The sequence below is a fragment of the Betta splendens genome, chromosome 14 (assembly GCF_900634795.4).
Source record: "Betta splendens chromosome 14, fBetSpl5.4, whole genome shotgun sequence".
NCBI lineage: Eukaryota > Metazoa > Chordata > Actinopteri > Anabantiformes > Osphronemidae > Betta > Betta splendens.
The window spans coordinates 2267867-2295539 of record NC_040894.2 but is presented as its reverse complement, the minus strand read 5'-3'; the positions used below and the strand labels follow the sequence as shown (position 1 = coordinate 2295539).

At 46.1% G+C, this 27673-nt stretch overlaps 1 protein-coding gene across 4 annotated transcripts; it reads left to right on the top strand.

Moving 5' to 3' along the window:
* fnip1 (folliculin interacting protein 1) lies at positions 1–27673 on the top strand. 4 transcript variants are annotated; one of them, XM_029174307.2, is made up of 18 exons: positions 1–200; positions 8747–8876; positions 11376–11513; positions 11632–11732; positions 11885–11959; positions 12226–12317; positions 13293–13376; positions 14803–14874; positions 16070–16205; positions 16894–17095; positions 17583–17668; positions 20372–20518; positions 22050–22219; positions 22925–24653; positions 24745–24910; positions 25066–25266; positions 25337–25452; positions 25642–27673. In XM_029174307.2, the coding sequence occupies exons 1-18, from the start codon at positions 109–111 to the stop codon at positions 25718–25720; spliced, it is 3816 nt and encodes a 1271-aa protein (XP_029030140.1). In that variant the 5' UTR covers positions 1–108; the 3' UTR covers positions 25721–27673. The 4 variants fall into 4 exon arrangements, with proteins under 4 accessions (XP_029030140.1, XP_029030142.1, XP_029030141.1 ...); XM_029174308.3 differs by lacking the exon at positions 1–200 and adding an exon at positions 5952–6139; XM_029174310.3 differs by lacking the exon at positions 1–200 and adding an exon at positions 8990–9064.

The following is a 27673-nucleotide window of genomic DNA, read 5'->3' as shown; positions in this document are numbered from 1 at the left end:
ATGCCTGTCATATGACTGTGACACCCATGGAGACAGTTACAAGGAACAAGACTCGCTCTTGGATTTGAAAAGGAGAGATCTTCTGTAACCAATTCATTTTGGTGCAAAATGCCTCCGACTCTCTTCCAGAAACTTTTTAACAAGAAAAATGCGTTTCCGTCGCCGCCGCCGCGATCCAGCAAGGAGGACCCAGCTTTCAGGTAGCGAGCAGCGGGTTGTGTGTAACGTGCTACCGTTGTCAGCTGTCTCTGCCGCAACCACACGCACTCGTTCTGGCCTGAATCGGCGTTTTACCTTCACCGTTACACTTTACAGCTCGGTAACTGTCGCTGGCGCGAGCCGAACGCTGCAGAATGCGGGGAGACGTGAGAGACGTGCGTTCCGTTCTGTTGCGGTTGGTTAGCATGCTAATGCTAGCTACTAGACGGTGCTGCTGCACATGTTGTCTTTGTGTGACTTCGCGTCTGATTACCTCGTTAACTAGCTCGCATTGCGCTTATGTACGATTAGTGTGGTTTATTACAAATTAATAACGTAATAAAAACACTTCATATTTCCACAAGTGTCATTTAATCGGCTAATCCTGAATTTGGCTCAGAAGTTGAAGAAGCAGCGCCCTGGTTTCGTCTTTGTCTCCCCCGCGTCCCCCTTTGTGTTCCGTTGATAACAGCAGTGGAACCCACGGAGTCACGACGTGACACGGGTCGTGAGAGTGTCGCTTATCGGCCGTAGCTCCGATAAGTAGGAGCATGAGTGGCTTCTGTCGGGGCTCTCCATCAGCTCCGCGGAGCGGAGGAGGACACCGTGTGCCGTGTGTTGACGCACATGTGATCACTTCAGTCGGACACTGATAACAGACAGGTCCGCTTTAACCCAGACTTCACCCTCCCACGGCACACGGGGTCTAAAGACATCCCATAATCAAACAACCACTGTGGTGTTGTGATTAAAGGTGATGCAGATGTGGGTTGGACTGTAGATTTGGTGGATTGGTTTGTATCTGGCTGATTAAAATGAAATATATCAGGCTGATCCATCTCCACACACACACACACACACACACACACACACACACACACACACACACACACACACACATCCTGTATTTCTGAGATCGTATGCTATCCTTCGTAGAAATCATTGCATATTTTAAAATGAATGAGTGAAATGTATTCAAAGTTGCATTGGGAGTGTGTGTGCAGCTAAAGCCTGACACGTAAGTTACTAGAAGTGCACTTGTATTGAAATACCCTCAGGTTAAATTCAACCTGACTGGGCAATACATCATTTAGCTGGCGAATTGGATACTCTATGCACCGAGTTGATTTCCAGTTCCATGGGTATGTTTCTGCTCTCGTTGAGGGAAAGTGCTCTTTTGCCAAATACTGTATGCTTTCATTGGAACATGGCTGTGAGCCTCTAGTGAATAAACCACTGCAGCCGAAAGCTCACATCCGCGGTGCTGCTTGCACTTTGGACCGGGTCGGTGCCAGAGCACGTTCTACAGTCATAAAAGTTGCTCTGTGCTCAGTGATGTGAATGCTGTTCGCATGCGTGTGGTTGGCTGTCTGCCTTCAGTCCTAGAGCAAAACAGAGGCAGACGCTACTGTTAAGTCACAGATCAGCTTTTGAGACCTCCAATGGAAGGTATACGGTGCATTTAAAGCAAGAAACTGAACACAGTAAAGGAGCACACATGATTTGGAAGGACAGAAGGGAATCTGATGGGAGGCTGAATGCAGTTTGAAAAGCAATCATTGGGGAGTTACATAATTTTATTATAAAAAATAGGGGGTGGTTGGAAAAGCAGCCGAGCTTGGACATGATACGCGTCTTTCCTGGGACAGGACTGCATTCATCACATGATGTGGACTGCAGGAGGTTTGCATGGATCGTATGCAACATGTTTAAGGTCACGTTTGGCTTTGTCTCGTCAGTTATAACAGAAAAGTTAAGTTAGGGAATGCTACGACGTGCATTCAGTCGGATAAAGATAACTCAGAAAGGTGAAACAGTCCAACCAGTCACGGGTTATGTTCAACCTGACCCCGGTCTCACTTCAACCCCATTTGCACGTCGCCCTGTTGTTGCTACATCTTCCCATCACAAGCCCTTTGTTTGCAGTAAATTGAATCTATGTCAATAATAATTTATGGCTATGATGCTGTACACAACAAGCCTCCACATCTTAAATGTCTTAACCAGGGCGTAGAAAATTGGTTCATCTGTCTTTTTATTGTTTTGAAAACAGTATGGAGCGCATTTCTGAAGTGTGGGCGTCGTGTTAAGTGTCACGTCTCTAATACCAGGATGCCGGCAGGTGTGTAAAATGAACACTGAGGTGGTATGTGGAGTTTAGGGTAAATAGATCAAGCCGTCTCTACTTAATGCAGCACCAGCTCAGTGTAAAGCTTTTCTGTGGAACAGAAATGAGTTTGTTGATACCAAATAGTTGCAATCAATCCTAAAATCCAGTTGCGATTAAAGGGCTCACCCACACAAATTAAGCTGTTAGAGGTTTAATCCATGAGTAGAGCTGTTTCTACCTTATGGCTGTTGTTCATCCAGTCTCTGCGTGCTGCGTCGTGTCATAGAACAGAACAGCTCCCCCCAGGATACCGCAGAGGGCAGCAGGTTGGCTGACCCTGGAGCGGAGCCTAAAGCCTCTCCTGTTTCCCTGGCTGCAGCATACTGTACATCTCAGCCCGTCCCGGACCTCTCCAAGGCTCCGGCTGAAAGCTTTGTCCTCCCCACCCTCACCGCTACTGCTTGTTTTGGCTGCGCGCTGAGGAAACCTCCGCGTTACCTGGGCCAAAGTTTTTAATATAGAGATGTTTTTTGTTGAAATATAAAATGACAGATGTTTGCAATTTGTTTTGAAGTCACCCTTTTAACTGAATATTAGCAGCTAAATATTTCATGCCTAATATTATCTCTTCATATTATTATTTTTCAGTAAATCACATGCTTTACGCTGCTGGGTGGAACATAGCCCATAACCCACCCCTCCTGTGGAAATGCATGATGTTGCATATCTCAGAGCAAAACTTTACACCACATTGGATGTATTTATAGTGGAGTTTTTTCCTGGGTAGTGTACAGGCGCAGTCGTGGCTCAGGTTCCTGGTTGGCGTGGCGTCCTCCCTCCACTGGGCACTTTCATAACCCGCGTGTCATGTGAGGCTTTCATCAATCCCAAGCTGTCAACTTGGTGGGATATTCACATGGCTGCGCTGTCAGTCGATGGAACGAGCCGCGTCGGATGAAAATAGGAGCATAGGTTCATGCATATGTCAAAACTTTACTGTTTGCGTGTATGTGTGAATGGTGCAGGCATGCCAGAGTTCTGTAAAGATAGCGGCTGTCATCAGGTTCCTATCAGGGCTATTTTAAGTGGCCACACTCGGCCTTCTCAGAACTGCAGGGTCACGGTAAAGATATGGTTTTATGTAAAAGCTGCAAACACATGGCACGCATTCAGAAGGAGTCTGTGGGTTCCCAGTGCGTCAGCCTGACGTCTAGTTTGTGACGTTCAAAGGGCTGACCATGTTCTGCTCACTCGGCCGGCTTTAGTGGGTTCTGTTGGTGACATAGATCAACGCGCGCTGACAATAAATGAGTATCATATTGTGCGACAGCGAACTGACCATGAGAAAATGTAAAACTGGAGAACCTGCAAAGCCAGCTAAATATCAAGTGAGTCTGTTTTTGATAAATAACCAAGAATTCCAGGAATTGTAATAATCATCCAGTGTGTCAGTGACCCGCTTCCAGTTTCACAGCTAATCCTGCTACGTGATACAAGGGCAGGCGGATCAACAAACACACTGAAGCTCATACTGCAGTGTGACGGGGACGGGGATTGTGTTTACGCTCGTCAAAGGATGCTGAACATCGTTTAGAGGCAACTTGTTTATTCCAGTAAAATCGGCTGCAGGATAAATTCAGTGGGAACATCTTTTATTTTTGCTTTGACCTTGAGTGTAATTACGTAGGCAAGGCTGACGAACGACTTCGATAAAGCATTTGACCCATTTCGACAGACAGCTGTCAACATGCCTCTCGGTTTCAGTTGAAGCAGTGTCTGCTCTCCATCTTCGTGCCCTTTCCTCCTCACCAATAGCTCTCATTTCTATTATTGTGCTTAACCAAAACCAAGCATTGTACATCACCATCAGCTCTGGCTAAGGGGGAGTTTGTAAAACAAACCTTTGAACATTGAACATCCACAGATAGCCAGCATTATGATGAGTTTGTCCATCTGGGTTCTTATTTACATTATTGAACAGGAGGAAGAGAAACGACAGGGAGCTGGTCGGTGGTTGGGGCTGTCACCTGACGGCAGCATGGGTTACTATAGAGCGCTCCACTTCCTTTTTAATAGTGGGAATAAAGGGGGGAGAAATGTTTTCTTTTCTTATGTAATACCCAATGCAGTTGTCATCAATCAGCATTTTACCCCTGAAGTGGGTGCGTCATCTGTCCCACTTCACCGCCCGTCCAGTGTGAGGGTTTGTTCATGTGATTCACTCTGAGACACGGTCATACATTTTGTTGTTCTTCTTACTCTGTTCTGTCATGTGTTGCTGATTCAGAAGTAGAGACACAGGATTAAGGCACACATGATCTTTGGGAAACACACACACACACACAGGGCGATATCCAAGACACTACACAACGTACAGGAATATCATAACCTTTGTCCCTGATACGTGTGAACATGGAGGTGGAAACCAGCGTGTCACAGCATCATGGGACACCTGGAATGCAGAAGTGTTTAATTCAAGTGAACTAAAGGAGAAGCAGGTATGCAGGTAGTCAGGCGGTGTCGGGCCACGACGGCAGCTCTAGAAGGGAAAGGCTGTTTGCTTGGGCGTAGTCAGAGCGGCTCAAGGAAGGGATGCGGTGTGCGTCGTGATAAGAGGCGGAACCGGTGTTGTTTCATATCGTGGAAGAGCCTGGAGCCAAAGCCTGGTCTGGGTTCTGAGTGTTGAAGTTGTCCCCGTATCGACTCCCACACGTGGCGTTGATGTGTTTTATGAGCGTCTGTGCAGAAGGAGCCCCTATAGGGCGAGATGCGACGAGCCGACCGGGTTCTGGACCGGTTTCTCTAGACACCAGCGATGCCTGTCGTCATGGGAACGCAGCTCCACCGCACAGAAGGAGCCAGAACAGGACGCAGTGCTACTCGTACACGTGTACTCAGGCTGCGGCACCTCAGGCAGTCTGTGAAGGTGCCGGCCCGGTGTGAGACCCGTGACCTGAAACATGGTTGAGTCCTGTTCCCTCACCTCAGCAGGCCTCAGTCGCCAGGTCTGTGTTAATCGCGTAATCTGTGTTCCCTCCTGACTTCCGCCAGGCGTTCATTCTCCACCTTTTTTCTTCCTTGTTTGTGTCTCTACAAAAAGTTAACCTAGAAAAACACACGGTGCCAGTCTAGGATGGTTTCACTTTAAAATGACCTGAAATTAGTTTCCATCAACACCTTTTTAGAATTTTATTTGTAGTGTTTTTGTAGGGCAGAGAACAACAAACCCAGTAGAAAACCAGAGTAGTTCATGAACTCAACCTAAAAGCTCCAAACAACGTGCGCGTGTCTGTTTCGTCTTCTGTTTCGTCTAATGTTTCCAAACACTATGTCCGAAGTCGTGCTCAATTCTTTACCCCAGACGTAAGAAGGCTGGCACTCACAGCTAACGGCTGCCTGTTTAGTGTGGGGCAGTTTAATGAGGAACCAGATCTGGGGCACTTTCTCTTAAGGCTCTGACTCCTCGAAGCTTTTGCTTCATAGGACGATTTGTCAATGAGCACGCTGGAGTTTTGAGTGCATGGAAGAGTGACAGACGCACAACAGAGCAGAGGGAGGAACAAACACAACGGGAGACAAACCCCCCAGTGTCGCCGGCTTCCTGGCAGTCGCAGCCGGGCTCGCCGCTGTTGCTGCCTCTGCCTCTGCCCTGTCCGGCACACACGGTGCTCCTGGGATCACCTGACAGTCTCATGTTGTTGTGTGAATTCAGCCGCCGCTATTCTTAGAGCCGCTTTTAGCTGCGAGAGGAAGCGAGCGGGCGAGCGGGCGAGCGAGGGAGAGCGAGGGAGCGCGCTGGGGAAAGACCAGCAGAGACGCGATGATGCCCAGGTAGGAGTCGGTAGCATTCGAGCCGCGTACGTGCGCCCGTGGGCTGGTGCTGCTCCCAATGCCGCTCGCGTGTTCCTTCGTGTTGACAACCTGTGTCTGTTTGTGGAGGACGCTCCAGCACCAGTAGTTGTAGCTTTAGCCTCGGCGGCGACCGCAGGACTAACGCCTGGTTTCGAGGTCATGTTATGTAAGGTGAATTAACGGGTTGATGGCGCGTCGTTGGAGGTTAACAGGTTGCTGGAGGAGAGTTGACCTGAACTGAGCCGGATCGGAGGCAGCAGCGGTACCGGCGGCGTATGTGACCGTCATGAAGTCATGCGCCACTTTTATGAATGACTCCCCTCTCCTCCGTCAGCGCTGCGACTGTCACAGGCTCTGGAGCGGCTCGCTCGCCCGCTCTCTCTCTCTCTCTCTCCGCTGCCTCTGTCACATTCTCTCCTGTCAGATGCTGTTGTGTGTCTTTTCTCATCATCTGATCGTAATCCTCTTTTTGTTACCTTTTCATGTGGGCTGCGCGTCCTCCTTCACCGCTCTTGTTTTCTATTGTTTCTCCCGGCTTTTGTTCTTTGTCTCTCTTGTTCCACTCTGTCTCTTGTTGTGAGCTCCATCTTTATTTATCTCGCCTTCGCAGAAAAACAAAACACTTTTCACTTCTTATTTGGTGATGTTTGTAAAAGGGCTGTGTCTTTTATGACATCATGTTTATTCCTCTTTCTTCGTGAGCTTGCTATTAATTTTATTATAATAATTGTACAGCTCTTCTCTCGTGACCTGTAAACGACATTGTGGTTTTGTAATTGATGCACCTGTGAATGGGATCAGTACGTCTGAGCGATGCTGCTCCTCCTGTTCAATGAGAGCGATGGAGAGGACTAATACATCTAATACTGGAAGGAAGTTCTTCTTCCACTAGCTATAAACAAAGCGATCTGAAGAACTGAAACATGGAAATGTTGAGGCTAATTGTACAGTGAGGCCATAAATGCCCCTGGTTCGACAGCTTAGCGCCTCTCCCTCTGCTCCTGAACAGTTTAATTCTCAAGAACAAATACAGTCGAGGAATTTAGGTGAAGTTTGTTCACACTTTATTAATTTTCACAGTAAAGTTTTACACATGAAACATGTAAATGTGAGAAATGTTCTAGGAGACGGACTGAACCTAAAGGTCCAGGAGGACGAATCCTAATAATTCTTCTTAGATTTACACCATCTTTGAATAAAAACCAACTTATTAATATGTTTGCAAACACACATGTTCCACTTTCTCCCCCTAAAACACACACACACACGCATTTCGCCAACAGGTAATTTGTTTGCTGTCAAGCCTCTGGCCGGGGACTGAAATACTGCTTTTGAATGTGGGCTCCGTTGTGCTATTTTGCAATGGACTTAACTGTTCCTTGTCCTCCCACGTTCATAAGCCCATTTACTATAAACACTTGTGTTTATGGATGCTCCCTGCTCTTCAATAAAGGGTATAATTAGCTCCCGCGCTGTGCCCATCTCACCCATCTATCCATCGGATCAGACACAAATCCTGGACTGACTCCCTGTTGGTCCAGTCCCCTGTCATCTTTTATAGCCCCCACTAAATCAGCCGGGGTGCCGAGTTTCCCCAAAAGCAGACGGGACTGCCACAGCTCCACCTACACACACGTCCATGCAGGTGTAGATTTTCTACCACACCGTGCACAAAATTACTGGATGATCAGCTTCAGTGAGATGAGCACTGCATGAAACCACACGTTACCTAGCAACAGCCGTGGAGCTGAGGCTGGCAGCAAAACGGTTGAACTGTCGTCAGAGGAACTACAGTACCACCACCATAGCAGTTTAAAGGGTCCAGTAATATTATAATAATTTCCATTTAATAAGGCATTCCTATGGTTTGATAAAATATTGGAATTTACTACTTCACTGAAAATTAATTTTCTCTTATTTGGGAATACCCCTGTAAAACTAGTCGACGCTGTAGAATAATATCAGCAGATAGAGCTCTTTGCCTCAGGGAACTGTATTAATGGTGACTCAAGTTCCCTGTTGGAGCTGCAGACTGGTTATACTGGGCCAGTGTCACATGTTTGACTGTAACCCAGGGAGGAGCTACAAACAATAAACAGTATCACATGTAATAACCAGTCTTGCCTGGATTTGTGGACACACGGGCAGAACATCTCCCCTGTGTGAGCGGCGTCATGTAGCTCTGAACCAGAGGTTGTGTTGCCTCTGAATAAGCTGTTGCAGACGGTGGGTTGACTTTGAGCACCACTGGGCTCAGAAAGCATCCCAAGGTCACATTTAGAATATCGGACAAGAATCTGGGAATATGAAATAATAGAACTGGACTCCATTTGCCACATTGAGTACTGTGCTGCACCCGATTGTTTGGGTAGTGTCTTATTACTGGTGCTTGACCTCATTATCTCAGCAATGCATGAAAAGTTTTTTACATATGTGGGACGTTTACTTCACACTCACTTGATTTCACATCACTGACCGTTGTTGTTTTATCAGCTGATTGTCTTTGTCTCCCTCCTTCCATCCTCCTGCATCGATTACTGGGCTTTCTCCATTTTAACTGTGTCCCCCTCTCCTTTTGTCTTGCAGCTGGCCACTGCCCCAGCTTGAGCCCAGCCAAATCAGGCTGATCGTGTACCAGGACTGCGAGAGGCGGGGCAGAAATGTCCTCTTCGACTCCAATACCAAAAAGAGAGGAGCAGAGGAACCCTCCATCACCGTGAGTCACATGGCTGTTTGTGTGTACTACAGTAACAGCATTTACTTATGAGCCTTAAGCATGTTGGTTATTTAATTTGCCATCATGCCTGAGGTGGGTTTAGTCCTAAATAGACCTAACCTGTCTGTGGACTGTTGGAGGAAATGCTGAAGGAACCCGTCCCTGAGGGGCCCATGTGAGACCAGCAGGTAGATTCAAGCTAAGAAACCTCTTCTGTTTGCATTGTTGATTTGTGTATGTGTCACAGTGCGCGTGATGCAGATCACAAGACCTGGCATCGGTGACAAATTGTCCCCCACCCATTTTCAGCAGGTTCGACGTGATGACAAAAATAGTTTTACTCCAGTGTTTCGTTCTTAATCGGGGCGTGTGCGACCAGTAGGTCTCCATCATGTGATCCCTGTGTTTTGACTACCAGCGCGGAATGTGTGGCCTCTCCCATGCAACACCTGCCAGCTGATTTTCCCCCACAGCGGTGACACATGGTCCCTTTTTTCCTTCCTTGTGTTTTACAATGATATGTGCATAATAACGTTTCCACAGCGCTGCTCTGCTTCGCTGTCTGACTCGGACCGGTTTGTTCTGGTCCTCTTATCTCCAATAATAATAGCCTCAGCTGACTGCCTATGTGTAACCAGCATTCTTTCATCCTCACATGACAGCCCTGTCACTCTCTGTCTGTCTCATCTGTCTTCATGTATAGTGGGGATTCTTTTTCTCAGAATTGTGCTTCTCTAGATAGATTTGTAAATCTGCTTTCTCTGGCGTTTCACTTCTCTCTGACCTATTTTTTATTGTTCCAAAATCTGACTCTTAATTAAATTCTGCCTGCGTATTCTCTTTAATCTTTTATAAATGACTCTACATTCTACAATCTACATCAATAGTTTTAGCCTCTTCTCTTTTTTCTTCACCTATTTCTGTCTGACTCATTGTTTTTAGTTTCTTCTATAGTTCACATCATTCATGTGTCAATCGCGCCTCCAGTGTCTTTTCTCATGTTTCTTCCTTCTCACCTGCCTCATTTTCCCATATCTCTACTTCCTCTCTTCCTCCTCTCTTATTCTACACCACTAATGCTTGCGTGCTTTTTGACTTACTGTGCGTAATCCTGACATTGGAAAAGGACTTGTTTGGTTAAACATTGCTCTTTGGAGAGGGAGTCCAGCGTGTCAAATATGTCTTGAACCAAAAGGGGTGAATGATTTTATTACATTGAGGTCTTTGTAAATGCATTGAGAAGGTTAGAACATCTGCCTCTAGTGTAGGTCATGTGACATTGTTTGAGACCAGGGTAACGCTCTAAGACGAGTTCATGCAGGCTGCGCTGCTGGTTCCTGAGCCAATAACATTTTTGTTCATCATGCATTGTTGGAGCTTCGTCAGCTACTGTGTCATCTAACACATGCCTTTTTTCCATTTGTTTTAAATGTAATTTTGTCAGCTCAGAGGAATTTATTTTAGACAAACAAATAATGGGAACAAGAAAAGCATCGAGAGGAAACGATAGGAGAGTAAGAAGGATGCAGCGTTTGGAGCAGGTGGGCGAAGGAGTGGAAATAAAGAGTAAGAGAGGACGTAGACAGGAGGACGTAAAGGAGAAACCGATCGCAGCAAGAAGAGAAACGTCTGCATTGACCAGCAGATAAGGCTGCAGGAACTGGTGGAGGGAGGGAGGGAGGGAGGGAGGCTGTGATTGCAGTGCTGCTTGCTCACGAGTTCCCCAACGAGTCATATGACTGGCAGTCACATGCTGCTGGCCTGTGTACACACTCCACACTGCACTGCAGCAGACACATGCTCAAACAGACCCACGCTGCATTCATTAACATAACTATATACATGTTAGCGAGCGCGGGACATGAAGGAGACTTGTGCACTGGAAGATGCACATCTGTAATGTTTACACATGCTTTAAATGAGCAGATGGATCTTTTTCTTTATTTCTTACTCCTCACTATGTGTTTTTCTTTCTCCTTTTACATTTCCCCTGTTGTTTCCCTCCTTTCTCTTATTTCACTGACGGTGACAGTGGTTTCAAATGAGCCATTACCAAAGCCCTGCTAACGCTCTCACACTCCCCCTCCCTTTCCCACCCTCCCGAATGCATTCCTCCTGAACAGACTGCCAAGTTAAGAAGGCACATGACACAGGCTGATTGAGCTCCCATTGCTTTTAGTTTGCTGTGTACACAAGTACATCTAGATTAGGTTTTATATCTATATCTGTTCAACTCACTGAATATTTTGTGTTGATGCCACCACGTTCCATTTGTTATGCTTATATTAGCAAACGCTAGAATAGAAATCCCACAGCAATAGAATCCTTGTGACTCTGTTATCACCCGCAGGGTCTGTCCCACACGAACAAGTGGAAAGAAATAAATACATAAATGTCATTGAGTTCACATAAGTGTGTGACACGTAGCTACTGCTTATTTTGTCTTGCATTACTTGTTGCATGTACCTTTTTGTTTAGCCCCACTGTTTTTGCCCACAGAGCGCTGAGGGCCAGGTGAAGATGTTCGGGAAATGCTGTCAGCTTCGTCCCACAGGCGGTAGCAGCAGTTCGCTGGACAGCTCCTCCTCCTGCGCGTCAGAAACCAAGGAAACCAAGGAGCAGGGTCTCCGCTTCCAGGTAACGCACCAACGCGCCTGGAAAAGTGTATTTATAGCTGCATGAGCTGTTATACACACAAACATTTGCATTGTGTACGTGCGTGCAGTAACACGCTGCCTCTTGTGCTTATTTCCAGGGTTCAAGATGTTCGTCAGATGTGGTGATGTTGGGGGAAATGATGTTTGGCTCTGTTGCCATGAGCTACAAAGGCTCCACGCTGAAAATCCACCAGATCAGGTGAGAACTGGGAAAAGACCGTGAAAATGTAGTAAGTGATGAGGTAGATGGGAATAAATGAGGTTCGATGTTGAGGAGAGAAAAATGTGCAGGAGCACGTGAGCCCAGCACACACGCTGATGATCTTTGTCCCTGTGCTGTCATCATAACAGATCACCACCTCAGCTGATGCTGAGCAAGGTGTTCACGGCCAGGACGGGCAGCAGCGTGTACGGCAGTCTTAACACGTAAGCTCGCACACGCTTATCAACACACACACACACACACACGCGCCTTGCACCGGCCTGTGTAATCACCTACTGTAGCACATGTAAATGCACTCTGGTCTGATGTTAATCTCCTCAATTGTCTGGTAAAGTCTGTATTTCCAGTGTTTAGGTTACTCAGTATCGATGCAAACATGTCTTTTTTCTGTATCTCTCACACGTTGTCCATTATATTCTACACTACTAAAACAAGTTGAATTTAAGCTCTTTTGCCACATCTCGTACAGCCTGCAGGACAGCCTGGAGTTCATTGGACAGGACAACAACACTCTAAGGCCGGATCAAAACACTGGGCCCAACAGCCTCCTAGGAAACATAGGTAAACATGCCAGCTCAGAGCCTCAGCAGACCTTTTAGCCACCAGTGCCACAAAATGTAACGGGGACCAAAAACATTTCATTCATGTTTTATAATGATTTATTTTCATTATGAAAATATAATTTAGTTATTGTTTCCAGTAACTGGTGTGAAAATAGACCAGTCTTTCCGGTATTCTTACACAAAGTGTCAATGTTGATTTGAAAGTACCCAAATAAGTAATGGAGGTGTATACAGTTTATTAGTGTGTGTACTTTTAGTGGGTATGGCCGTGCATCCAGCTTGGCTGTTAGCGGTAGTTTGTTCCAAAGCTAGTGCCTTGGTGGAGTCTGTGCAGCAGCAGAACTCTTTCTGTCTTTCTGACCCTTCAACCATCCTGTTTGAATACAAACCAGACTGAAGAGACTCTGCCAGCGGCTCTGTCTCTGCTCCCCCACATTAACCCCACGATTAGTTAGAAGGCTTTCAAGCTGGCTGTGAAAGCACGAGTAGCAGAATCCCAGAATGGACTGCTGGCCTTTGAGCGACAGGGAGCAGAGCATGGCCGTGCTGCTCCTCATCCTCCCTGAAAACCCACCGTGACGCGGGGTTGGTGTCGCTGTGAACTGTTTAGTGAGCGTGAACAGATTCTGTTACACAAAAGAACTGTCAAAATCTATCCTGCAGCGCATTTTCCAGTCATCCTCACAGAAAAGACAAAATTTGTTTGAAAAGATCACACGTTTAAATGCAGACATCATTTGTTTGACTGTTTTCTGTGAGTGATGCAGTTTCAGCCTCTTTGTTTGTTTGCCTCCTATCAGATGACGACATTCCTCCATTCCACACTAAAATGCTAATGTAACTAAGTTGTTGAAGTCAGGAGGTTACCGGCTTTCCTCCTTATTCAATCACTAACAATGGTTTGTATTTTTTGTCCTGTTTTCCCCCTCTTCCTCCCTTTCTTCCTCTCCATGTTTTTATTTGTGCTGCGCAGGATTCTCTCAGCTCTGCAGCCCTCGCCGGGCCTTCTCTGAACAAGGCCCTCTGCGCCTGATCAAGAGCGCATCTTTCTTTTCAGGTTGGCGCTTCAAACTGGCCACGACTGCCGATTGTGCGCCAGTTGCATGCATGTGTTGGCTGTAGGTGCAATACAGTAGCGGCGATTGCACAGGCCTTGGCTCGCAGCGGCTGCATGCGTGTGTGGTGGTTGTGGCACTAGAAGCAGTAGTAATAGTCATGACACGCTACACTACAGCATGTCTGCAGAACTCTTTGGTCAGACACAAGCTGAAGGAATATTTATTTGACCTTTTTAAATGGACTTTACGATATTTCCCTATTGCAAGGATTTGAATCTCAGTGGTATGAACTAAATCTGATGCTTTTATCATCAGATCAAAATCTATTTCTCCAGCATTGTCTGACCCGAGTCCACAGGGGTATTACGCAGCAATGGGGTCTATTGGTGCTCACTGGTGTTGGGCTGTAGTTCTAGTTACTTACTTCTAGTTAGGTTTTATCATTCACTTTGTTGTTTACTCACACACTTTCTCTAACCTGTTGTCTTTGACAGTATATGTGGTACGTGGGCAATGATTGTATTTTAACTGTAAACTAGCAGTGACTCTAGGAAGAGAACAACCTGTGGTACCAGCTTCACTTTTCTGTTCTACTCGTACTACACCACCCTTAGAATCACTTGTCTTGGTTTAAGCCTTGCCCATGTACCATCGCTGCAAAGAAATGTCAGTTCTATCCTCACTGGCTCCGAGCAGCTTCTAGCATGACGAGAAGCTGCTCATTCTGTTTTTATCTGATCTGTGTGCACTTTTCTGGACACATATATAATAGTTTACATAATTATGCTGATAAAGGAGCTCTAATACAGTAAGTAAAGCGGTGACTTTTATTTCTAGAAGTGTGTCACTGTGATGTGACACTGTGTAGCTGTGTCTGGTTTGCGGTGCTGGTATGAGTGTGATGCACAGTGTGACACACCAGAACACTGGAGCAAACTCTCATGTTGACTTGCTCATTAATCACCAACCAGAAGGACGCGCTCAGCTGCACGTTGACGCTGTGTTTGTGGTTTTCACACCTCTGCTTCAAGCAGCGAGGACATTTTTTCCTAATTTTGCCCCAAAGCGTTGACGAAGCAGTAAATGGCCTTCAGTGACATCCACACTACAGCGCTTGTGGTAAAACGCGTAGTAGCATCCGTTCGCAGGCGTAGTGAGTGAGACTATGAGCGGCAGCCGATTACATCTGGGGGTGTTTTACCTAATCTGTTGTGACACTTCCTGCTTTTTTGTGCGCTACCAGCATGGGATTAATCAATAAAGCATTTCACAGTGGAAATGAGCCTGGAACCTGCCTGTGTAGATGTGGTGTATGTTTTTATTTGCATATCTTTCATCACAGGTTGCTTCTGTTTTATTCCTCTAAACCTGTTTTTTCTTTCCACGTTTCCCCTTCCCTTTCCCCCTCGCCTCGTCTCCCTCCAGGCCACAGCCACCCCATGGACATGCCCGGCCGCGGGCTGTACGACGAGAGGGACAGTGGCATCGCCAGGTCAGGTAGGTCTATGAGACTCACTCAGTGCCCCATTCAGGCTCACAGCTGAGCCTTGAACAGTATGCAGATCAACAAAGAAAACTGTTACACACAAAAAAATAATTATTAAAAAAATATATATATAAAAATCTTATTTTCATTATTTGGATAAAGACATAAGCGAAGCACCTAATGGGTTTAGTTCAAGCACTTCCAGTTTCGTCTTATGGCTTTAATCTCATTGCTTCACCAAGCGCACGCTACCTAAGCTGTGACGGGCCGTGCACGTACACGTACCGTTTCCAAGACTTGTTGCATGTTACCAGAAGGGTGAGGAATGCAGAAGGGACCCATCGCACCAGAATCAAGCTGATGGTGGGGTGTGGAGACAGCATAGAGGGTGTGGAAGGGTGTGGAAAACCTTGTGCAATGGAAACTGACCTTTGACCCTTCAACCCCCCTCCTGCAAACACCCGCATGCCCATTGGCATGAGCGGTATGAGGGGAACTGCGTTTTCTGCTCAAACCTGGGTCACATGCAGAGGATTAAATATAGCAGCTCTCAAAACCTGCTCTGAGTAGATGAGCTTCTAATTCAAGACTTGTCCTCTCTCCTCGCTGCGGTCGGGCTCTTTATCTCACTGACACACACACACAAATATGTACACGTCGCTCTGTAACGCAGTGGCCTCCTCCCCTCTGTCCTTCCACTGTAGTTCCCTTTCTTCATCAAGCACGTTCCTCCTTTTCACAGACACGTTCACTCAGCTTATCAAGTTATCCGTTATCGCTGCGAACGCTCACATGATCACGTGCTGTGTGAAAGGTTCCTGTGACCACTGATCAATGTCTGCTGCCTGGGCTGTAAATAACCCGTGATCAGGGCGGCTGTGCATGTAGTTGGTGTAAAGCCGGTTGCCTGGCCGCACACAGGGCGCGTGTCCTTTCCAGTAATTAAGGGCTCCAGTTGGGGAAGATAAGGATAGATGGGGCGGGAATGCGTTTGCCCTTTTTCAAATGTTTTGTCATAAACACTTCGACTTTTGTTTAGATGTGAGTGTGTGTTGTTCAATGCGTCACTCAGTGTCTTCCATCTGTTCCTCCTCTCCTCTTTCTCTCTGTTCGGCTCCATCCTCTCTGTCTCTGTCTCGCTCTCTCTCTCGCTCTCTCTCTCTCTCTCTCTCTCGCTCTCTCTCTCTCTCTTCCCCCCCCCCCCAGCCTCCCTAAGCAGCCTGTTGATCACACCCTTTCCGTCTCCTGGCTCCTCGCTCACCAGCAGCTGTGCGTCCAGCTACCAGCGTCGGTGGCTTCGCAGCCAGACCACCAGCCTGGAGAACGGCGTTTTCCCCCGATGGTGAGACTTCTTATGTGCAAGAACACAAATACTTATTTTGCGTGATTTATATCAACCTATTTTTTGCCTATGAAATATATTTAAAAAAAATTCTAATTCCATAAGACCAAACAATCTACCCTACACCTAAGATATTCAGCTTTTAGCTTTCTATCAACAGACAGTAAAAAGACGACGCACAATCACAAACATGGACGTGTAGTAGGAAGAGGGGAAACTCTCCTCCTCTCCCTGTTGCTGCTCCCCCTCCATTTTTCTTCCTTGTTCCGGGGTTTTCAAAGTTTATTCTGGTAGGACTTCCTGAGAATCCGACAGGCAGCTGGGAGAGTGACGCCCACTGCTGCTGCGTGCTAATAACACAGTGCTGTGACTCGGCGGGATGCTGTGTTGCCCTAACACAGTGAACGCAGCTGCTCTAGTTTCCAGGAGCCTCAGTTGAAAACCACCTAAGCACCATGTTTACCAGCTGCAACAGTAACTAAAGAGTCTAGGATTAGAAATCTCCTTCCAGCAAAATGTCTGTTTTTTTTTTTCCAAAGAGTATTTACTGGGAAACACAAACAACATTCATCATCTCTTTATTTAATAGCTGCAAAACACCGTCATACATGAAGACGCAGCTTTCTTGACCTTCACATGTAGTTCTGGTCTGTTTGTGGCCTGATTCACCTCCACGTTCCTGTTCCAGGTCAGTGGAGGAAAGCTTCAACATGTCCGATGAAAGCGCAGGGCCGAACCTCGGCGTGGCTCGGAAAAAGAAAATCGCCATCGGGGTCATTTTCACTCTGTCCCCCAATCTGGAGGAGAACAACCGCTTCCAGGATTTCTTCTTCTCCCACTTCCCTCTGTTTGAAAGCCACATTAACAAACTGAAGAGCGCCATCGAACAGGTGAGTTAATGTGAATCACTGCCACCACAGACCTGTTACCTGTTGTTAATCTTCATCTTCGTTCTGTGTTTCTGGCACTAACGTTGCATTAAGGTTATTTTTTTTATTCTGACATGCGCGTGTTGACTGTTGCTACTGTTACTGTGTTGATTAAGTCACTGACTGACACTGCTGAACATAAGCCTGTCAGTGAACTCCATTAAGCAGTGAGACGAGAATAGATCCTACACGCAAACCCTACACCCTTTATCCTTGTAATGAGCTGAGCTGCTGTCTGATTGACTGGTCAATGGTCACACCTTGTATATGTGCAGATCCATTTACTGGTTTCTGTTATTGCCACTGGCTGGTTTCCAGTTTACCCTCGTTCTTTTGCACGTATCCCTGTCTTCTCCCTCGCAGTTGTCTCACTCCACCTTTTCTGTTACTGTTTGTCAGCTTCAGTGCCAAATATCTCAGTGCTTGTGTGTGTTGTGTCACATTCAAGGCCATGAAGATGAGTCGGCGGTCAGCTGATGCCAGCCAGAGGGCCTTGGCTTATAGCCGGATGGTGGACGGACTCAACGAGTTCAGGTTGGGCAAACATTCACACTGACTCACAATGACACTGACCTCAAAACTGTGTCATAGTATTATTTTACTCAAGACCAAATACATTTTTTTTAGCTGAAAGCAAAAAGACTTCACAAATGCTTGTAATACCGTGTAATATCATTTATAAATTACTATAATTCATTGTTTCTCATTGTTTTACTTCAGCCCAGTCCCTTGTCCTCTACATATAGCGTTAGTGGAGTTCTAATGTTCTTTAAAGTAGGTCACCATGTGCCCATACTTCTCTTATGTTACCCCCTGTGATGGTGCTAACATTTGTCCAGCTTTAATGACCTGACAAGTATTTTACACACGCCTACCATTCCAAACATATACCTTAAAGTCAGCTTTATTAATTGTGGGGATAAGTGAGAGCACTTATTTTAAAATCTGTGAATGGTGCAGTAATGCATGTTTTTGCTGATAAGATCTGGATTTAAAGCTGCTTTGGCTTCTCTGTACTAGTTAGTCACACTGTGTTGATGCACAAGAGCCATAAACTAATGCTAAATAAGAGGGAGGAGGTTTGATTTGATGAATGATTACAGTACTTACACTGGGGGGATTCTGCCCCAGCCAGTGGTGCAGTGTGCTGGGGTGTCGCAGCAATCAATAATAAATGAATGGTGCTAGCTGGGGGATAGCATGACGCTAACGCTAGTCAGGACTTTGCCTCACTTAAAATAAAACCATAAGTGAGAGCTGCTAAATGTTAACTGGGGGGGTTTAAGTGAAAAAGTTTACTCCTTTGCAAAACGATGACTGTCTGTTTATAATGTGCTTATGAGTCTCCCTCCACCACTACTCTCACTTGTGTGACACACACACACACACACACACACACACACACACACACACACACACACACACACACACACACTCTGGCAGGCAGTTCCTAGTCTGAAGTCCCGTCATTGCTGCAGTCATATGCCTGTTGGCAGCCGGCCACAGCAACTCAAGCCTCCAGAGTGGCAACCCTATCTGCCTCAGACAGTGGCCGCGAGCACCAGAATAGTAAATATGTGAGTGCCAGCAGGAGGAACGCCATTGCCCAGGACAAACAAAATCTATAAAGTCTCACCTTCAGACAGCAGCTAAAATTAACTGCAGCCACCTTTGCCATTAACTTTTTTTGGCTTCATGATGAAATGCCTGCGCTTTATGCTGACGCTGCATTGACGTAGAGTGCAGGCAGGCGCACATACCCATGCATGCGGGCAGAGATAAGCTGCGTACTTCGCATAGGCATGTGTACATGAAAGTCACACCAGCCTATACTTGGGTTATGTTGGAAGACAAGTCGAAGAAAAACACTTTACACACGTTTAAAGTGGAGAGCGTTTGAAAACACTGGATACCAACGCGTAGCATGGTGCTGTAACAGCACTAGCTTTAGTCCAATCCATAAATCAAGTTTAAGGGTGACATGTCTACCCTCCACACTGAGGCCGTTGAAACCTAGAGCCTCAGACAGAAGAGCCATTTTGTTTCCATGTTACAGGTGTGTTGTGTAAAGTTCACCCGAACAGCTGGATTCATTGGCTTCAGAGCTGCCCAAGGGGGGCTTTGATTGGATGAAAGAGGATTTAAAGCGTGTATGAAGTGACATAACACACCTGTGTTAGGTTGGAGGTCTGCTCCGTTTGCCCCCGCTGAACCTCCATGACTGCGCTGTTTATTAATGATTCACGAGTCATTAAGTAATTCAGGAATTTCTTCAAGCTCAGACGTCCTAAAGTGGGGATGACTTAATAAAAAAGTGCAGTTCTACTCTATGTTTCTGATGCACTAGCTCATTCCCGGGTCCTGCTCTTGTTGAATGAGTCATGTGCTGAATAGAGAAAGCAGGAAATGACTTGGAGCGTAACCAAACTAAACATTGGCTTTGTAAGTCATGAAGCACATTTGACTTGTGTTTTAAAGACACAACTCGCTGAACGACCAGTGAGGTTTATTAACACAGCAACGTCTACCTGAGTTCATTATGGGTCAACATGGAGTCTTACAGATGTCTACAACAGTTTCTATTAGGATTAAATCAACAGTATGATTATTCCTCCTGAGCTGATTCAGTCAAGTCCAGTTAAAGCGGTGGTAACAGCTGGTCAGGTTTATTATGCTTTACTTATGAGCTGTTGTATTAACTGTTTGATTTCTATTGTAAATAGTTCATCCAAAACATAGTCCTCCAATGAACATTTCACTCATTTGTTCACTCTCCCCATTTAGTTTCAATCCTGTGGTCCATCCTCTGTAGTCATAGTTCATCTCCCTCTTAAAAATGCCTGATTCTGTACATTCCTCAGGCTGCAGAGATTCCCTCTGCCCCTGTGTCAGAGCTTGGCCTCTGGCTGAGACGGCTCACCAACACGCCCACGCCCGATGGAAACTCCAGACAAATGCCTCGAGTCAGCCACACACAGATAGTTATACATGCTGTAAAGAGCAAGGCACAGGAGTATGAGTGTGAGTGTCCGAGTTTTCCACACACAGGCTCTCCCATGGCCTCATGCAGACAGTGAAGCTCTGTGAACTGAGATCTCTTTTGTTTCCCCCGAGAGACAATAACTCGTCTGTTCTTTCTGCCTCTTGTCTCTCTCTTCCCTTCTTCCTTTTCATTCGATCTCTGTCCACCCTCTCCCTCTTTCATCCCACTCCTCCCATGCTGTACCTCTTCTGCAGGATGACCATCTGCAACCTTTACACCATGCCGCGGGTGGCTGAGCCCGTCTGGTTGACTATGATGTCTGGAGCATCAGAGAAGAACCAGCTTTGCGGACAATTCATGAGGGAGCTGTCACTGCTGATGGAGCAGGCCTCTAAGAACCAGTGAGTGTCTGCGTGTGCTCGCACCAACATTTTCTAGGTCCATTGCTGGTGTAATGAAGACCTACATCAGCTGTAACAATATGCATGATTACACATGCAGGTAGCTGTTGTTTGGCCGTGGCAAAGCAGCCATGCAAACATGAACATCTTTAGAGGCATATGCAGATTCTCACAGCATACGTTTTTATCTCACACACACACACACACACACACCCTTGTACTTCCATCGAGGTTGAGGACCTCCATTAACATAATGCCTTCCCTATCCCCTTACCCTAACCATGACGACTAAAGGCAGACGTCTAACTTTGCTCTAAACTGACCCAAACTCAATTTGAACCCCTAACCAGCCCTAAAATCACATCTTGACCCTCATACAGGCCTTCAAAGAAGTGCGGACAAGCCAAAATGTCCTCACTTTGGTAGGAAAATACGTTTTTTGGTTCTCACTTCGAAGTACACACACACACACACACACACACACAAAATGTTCCATTCTTTTTGCGTTTACTTGTCTGCCTTAGTGAAGCTGTGAATGAGAAGGTCCCTGCCAGTCTCCAGCTGCTCATTGTTGCGATCACAAAGCCGCGTCAAGCCACTGCTAATTGTACATATATGAATTGGTAGCAAGGCCTTTATTGAACATAGCAATCAGTATTCAGTGCAGTTGGTTTGATTAGAAACTCAACACAGTACGAATAACTATGTATGGATGGGTTACCCAGATCAACCTGTGCATGCAGTTTATTGGTGTCCAATGAAAGCCCACCAAAACAGACACTAGTCCTGCAGTGTTCAATAATAATTATTATTGTTATTATTATTACAAGAAATGCCAAGAATATTTCATTATCTTTATCAATAAATAGAATAATTACTCATTAACCCAGTGGTTATTTAGGAAAAGTCAAGTTTTACAGGAACAGCTGGTGAAAGTCAAACATTAAGTAGATTGAGGATTATTTGTCTAAAACGTATGCACCAGATCACACAGTCCAACTTTCCCCTTCTCTCTAAATACTATTTCACCATGAATGAAAAGTGTGTCTTCTAGGCAACCATTAGTCTTAAAAATATTTCCAAGTTGAAGTCACTCTTTCCACCATCGCTGGTCATGGTGGCTATCGCACCACAACTTCCTGCATGTGTTAGTGACTCAGATTAATCGTCGGGAATCACTGATGTTACAGTCTCACTGTCTCTGTTCTGAGACATCACAGCCGTTCCTCATGACTGGTTTTGATGACTACACCGCAGCCGCAACTCCATCATGTGATTGAACTTGACTAAAGCATGAGACAGGAAGGGAAGTCGAGTCTTGTGGTCAAGGAGAAGTGACTCTATAGAGGTGTGTGTGCGTGTGCACTGAGAAAAAGTCTGAGCGAGGTTTTCCACGTAGTGAGAGAACCTCTGACCCAAACAAACAAGGTCACGGGGGAAACTGCTCCCAGCTTTTTTTTTTTTTTTTTTTTTTTTTTTTTTTTTTAATAGATTGGTTGGTTCTCTGCTGACCTGCACATGTTTGACACAGGTTCCTCCCTGCATTACTGACGGCCATCCTGACCAATCATCTGGCCTGGGTGCCCACCGTCATGCCAAATGGACAGCCGCCAATCAAGATCTTCCTGGAGAAACACTCTTCGCAGAGCGTCGACATGCTGGCAAAGACACACCCCTACAACCCACTGTGGGCACAGCTAGGTGAGGCGTGAAACAACCACAGACGCACAGAGGGGGCAGAAAGGTCCTTTAACTCACTTTGAAATCACCTCTGGGACAATCCAGATATAAGATGTTGCTCCAACATGCTGCAACAGGAAGGAGTTGAGACATCGATCTGTTCTTCACCTAACTCTTGTCTTGAGTCAGTATCAGTTATGCATGTATCAACTTCCTGTAGAGAAATGCTGCAGCGTTGCTCATTAACGTGTACATTTTAGTTTGTCACAGTATTGTGACAAATCACAATTGCAAACCTCCCCCATCCTTAAACTGAGTCATAAGAAGTGGGACCAGTCATGTCCTGCATGAACTGCATTTGTGGAAATCCACAGACAGTTCTATAAAAATAGTTGGTTGATGTGTAAACAGCTCTAGGTGATTTATACAGCCACACAGCAGGGAGTGATGCTCTTTAAATACCCAAACGTCCTAAAGAGTGTGTTGAAGTTTCCACATACTGTCACTTAAATTGACCTCTCAGAGAACAAGTAGGTGGTGACATCTAGTGTTGACTATTTAGAACTGATGGTCCCAAGGTTAATTTGTCACAGTTCTCACCCAGAAGAAAAAAATGTCAGATCTAAATCAAAGAGTTGCATTAAGGAATAAGCAACACATGCACATCTGTGTAGACCCAGGTCGCCCAAAGGTTCACCTGTGCTAATGGTTGGTCGCTGTGTGCAGGGGACCTGTACGGGGCCATTGGGTCGCCGGTGCGGCTGTCGAGGACTGTGGTGGTCGGCCGCCGACAGGAGCTGGTCCAGAGACTCCTCTATGTCCTCACGTACTTCATCCGCTGTTCTGAGCTGCTGGAGACCCACATGCTGGACAGTGCTGAGGACGAGGCCATCGTCATGCCTGGGTCCCTCATTACCACCTCCCTAAGGAAAGGGGAGGTGGAGGAGTCGGAATATGTCCTGGTTACCGTCCACAAACCCAGTGGGGACTACTTGTCCCAAGGCGCTCATGACCGTCAGTCAGAGGCAGAGGACAGTAGCTGCCCTTCAGACAGCCTCCAGAGCAGCATATACACAGATGCTGAGGGGGAGCATGGTACAGACGATACGCCCAAAGAGGAAGATGAGGATGAGGAAGACGAAGACGAGGACAGCAGTGAGAGCCAAGGGTCCAGGAGCAGTCTTCTTCAGACAAGACACAGCCAAGGCACAATTCCTGTCATCAGGACTGTGGAAGCAGCCGAACCAGGGGAGCTGCGGAGGGAAGCCAGCAGCCCGGTGGGAACAGAGGCCCGGTTGGAGACTGTGTTGCGGGTTGGCTCGGCCTCCCCCAGGGACCAGGTCTGTGCGGTGGAGGCGGAGACTAAATCGGACCTGAAGCCTGGCACTCTGTCCGTACCCACAACATTTGCATCCGGTTCCTTCCCGATTCCTTCACCGACAGAGGGTAGAAACTCTGAAGCAGGAATAGATGCAGGATCAGGATCCCAGACCAGCAAGGTGCCGGGTCCACGACTGGTGATTCAGTTAGAGAAGAAACCCCCAGATAAGACCATCGCTGCTGCTATGCCGGTACCAGTTACATCAGTTAACCTCATGTCGGGGCCCATGGCCCTAACAGAGGATGGAGAACTAGCAACGAAAGTCAAGTTCCTCATTGGAGACTCCATGTCTCCTGAATCAGACACAGAGAGCAGCAGAAGAAAGATGAAGGAAGAGATAAAAAAACACAAGAAAAACATCAAGGACAAACATCCACATGACCAGCAGCTGCTGCTAAATCAGCAACAACATCAGCATCAAGGACAACATTTTTATCAGCAGCAGCCAAGAGCAGCTGATTCAACGCCCAGCAACATCAGCGCATCCGAAGACCAAACCAAACAGACCAGGGGGGCTCCAGCCCTGCAGCGGGTGTCTAGTAAGATGCCCCAATGGAGCCCAAACTGTATGGAGGAGTTCGACGAGTATTTCAGTGTAGATAACCCTGTGGAGACTAGGACTATAGATGATGTGGCCAAACAGCACGAGGCCAGCACCATAGACAGTTTAAACAAGGACTTGCTGGACCCTTCGGGGGCTCTCCAACATTGTGACTCAGGAGGTCATAGCTGTCAGGGAGTCGCCAGGGGTCAGCGATCAGGTGGTAGAGGGGTGGGGTCCACTAGGAAGGAAGACTTGTTGTTGGAGATCCAGAGGAGGTGTAGGTGTGGGTCTACAGACTCGTCCGACACCTGCTGCTGTGGGGGTTGTTCTGCAGAGCAGGACAAGGGTTTGGTGTTGTCGGTCCCCGTCCGCCCGGATGGAAGCAACAGCAAAGAGGACCAAAAGCGCAAGGAGGCTCCTGTGAACGACTGGGAGATCCCCCGCAACGAGAGCTCAGACAGCGCTCTGGGAGACAGCGAGAGCGACGAGACGGAGGACTGGCAGGAGGAGATGCTGGTTCCATTCCCCGGGTGAGCAGAGCACCCATCCTCCGTCCATAGGCAGCTCAGCTATTTTAATGAACAGAGTTTAAACATGCCCTTTGATGTGTTTGATTTTCAGATCAAAGTTGGTGGAGAACTACTCCAAACCAACCATTGCCAACTTTGGCCGCTCTCTCTTTGGAGGCTACTGCCTCACCTACGTGCCAGACTTTGTACTGCAGGGGATGCCCAGTGACGAGAAGCTACGGCAGAGCCTCACGGCAGAATTAACCCATGCGGTTCAGGTAAAGAAAGATGGATTGTTTCTAGAAACATTGAGTTATATTCCTTGATGAGTAAAATATATGCAAAACTGTTTTGATTTCTTCATCTAAATGATGACAGTGCATTTGAGACCTGCCCAGTGTTCCATTGGTTTAAATGAGGATTCTCGTTGCAGCATCCGGTACTGGATGAGCCCATCGCCGAAGCCGTCTGCATTGTAGCAGACACAGACAAGTGGACGGTGCAGGTGGCCAGCAGTCAGAGACGAACCGCAGACGTCAACAAGCTGGGCAAGGAGGTGCTGGTGTCCAGCCTGGTTTCCAGCTTACTGCAGTCCACCCACCAGCTCTACAAACTCAACCTCTCTCCCAACTTTGTAAGGGAATCGATATATCGCTGAATTCTGTGTGTAAATACAAGAAGCTGATCCGTTTGCTTCTCCGTAGTGTATAATGCACCTTGAAGACCGCCTGCAGGAAATCTACTTCAAGAGTAAGATGCTTGCTGAGTATTTAAAGGGCCAGACGAGAGTCCATGTGAAAGAACTGGGCATGGTCTTAGGGTAAGTGTTTAATTTCTTTGTTCTCATTGCTACATTTTAAAGTGATTACGTCATTGTGCAATTGAAAGCATAAACACAGGAAGGCATAGTTCAAGGTTAATGGAATTCTCACCAGGAGGAGGAGGGTGGTGATGAAATGTTTAGAATTTTCTTATATTTACAGAGGTTTTTTTTTTTTAATCTCTGCAGAATCGAGTCCAGCGACCTCCCCCTGCTAGCTGCTGTGGCCAGCACTCACTCCCCCTACGTGGCTCAGATTCTACTATGAGGCTGTATAGACACATCCTAAACAGCCTGGGCGATGCCAATTAGGCTCCCAAGGACACGACGGTGCACAGTCCGCAGCCTGCCCCTAATGTGTTTTTTTTGGTTAAGTGGAATATTTGCCTCAAGCCTTCGGGGCGCACATCTCTCCACAGACCACGTCCACAGCCTGCACCTCGGCTCGGTCGCTGCTGTGTCAGGTGCAGTGCTGATGTTGCATCACGGGGGGGAGCCAGAGACCACAGATGCCCATATGGAGCGACTGAATCCCCCTGATGACCTCCTCTTGTTGTTTGAATGTTTCTTTTTCAATGGATACAAAAGCCAAAGACATTATTGATATTTCCAAGTTGTGAATGAAACGTAGCTGCAGTAAAATAACAGTGACATTTATTTCTTCAGCTGTTCTTTTTTTCTGTACAATCTTAAACCCAGTTGTATGAAGATATGGACGGCAACAGATGGACAATTTTAAACTTCACTTTGAGTAGATGTTCATATGATTGAGAATAATAGTTTCATACCAACTACATTATGTATTTGTTTACATGCCAGATGTCCCTCAGATATCTTAATGGCAAATAAATTCAGTTCAGTTTTTTTTTAGACTGCACATAGGATTTTAAAGCTTCTTGTTTGGCCGTAATCAATGTACACGTTCATTTATATTTTGACAGCTTCTGAAATGGTATAAAGTGGCTTTGACATTCTTATCCAAGGTACAGCTCTACCTCAGATCTTCATATGGGCAGTAGATGACACACATTCACAGCTGCCCCATAGAAAACCCTGAGGTGAACTTTTAAGCTATTCTAATCAGAATGTCGGCGTTGACTGTGTTCAGACTCTATGCTGTTAGTTGACAAAGGGTAGGTCGTTAAATTCCTTATGATGACAAGGAAAAAAGAAGAAAAAAATAAAAAATTTTGTGTTAGTGTGATTGTGATGGAGCCCTTTCTACTGTGGAAAAGCTAAAACTTGCACCATTTGCGAATATTTTACAACCAAAATGCTGAAATATTTTCACACTTTTGTAACTTTGCCACCTTTATACGATGTTTACGGCGTTGATGTTTGCTGCAAAGAGAGGAAGAGGAACACAGTAGGCCTTATAGTGCATTTGTATGTTGGTTAACACTATATAAACAGGCTCCTGAGACGGTTATAAAAACAACACAAAAAGGGAAGTGTAATAACACTTCTATGTTCAGATCGATGATTGAGGCTCGTATGCCACAGAAGCAGGGTGCGATTTGGGCGTGAAGCGGAGCTAGAGTTGGTTTCCCAGCTTCTTCTGTTAGTATTGTGATTTGGATGACATGCTGGTCATAAGGTGGAACCTGCAGCAGCAGGGCCAATAAGATCTTGTTTCGTTATTAATAATATTTCTAGTTGTGAATTGTTGACAGAATTGAGAATTGTGTATGTATAATTTCTTTGTTTGAAGTCAAAAATGAACCCTTTTCTCATTTATTTTCAGATACTCTCATGTCTTTATAGCACCTTACCACTGTACTGTGCTTTTAAAAAGTTAACTTGTCACCAGCGCAAAGTTTTATTTAAATCCCAGTTTTATTGAAATCAAATCGCACCCTCACAGCCGTATGTTCCCAAGTCTTAACGCGAAGGTGACGCGAGGCCACAGCAGGCTATTGTAGAGCTCCTTCTGCTGAACATTTGATATATATTAATGCTTGATACTGTATATGTCAGCCTACATTTTGTATGACCCAGCTATTCTGTTTAAAAGGTAAGAATTTCTATCTGCTTTTTCCTCTTTGAATATGGATAAATTATTTAGTTGCCCATGGTATGTGTATTGATTTATGTAAACTGTACATACTCTGTTTATTTCCATGTATCTGTACAGAATGTCTTTAAAGAATTCTTTCCTCAAATTATCTTTTTCCCAATTTTATGGGAAAGTTGTGCAATAAAGATGCTGATGTTGAGAATT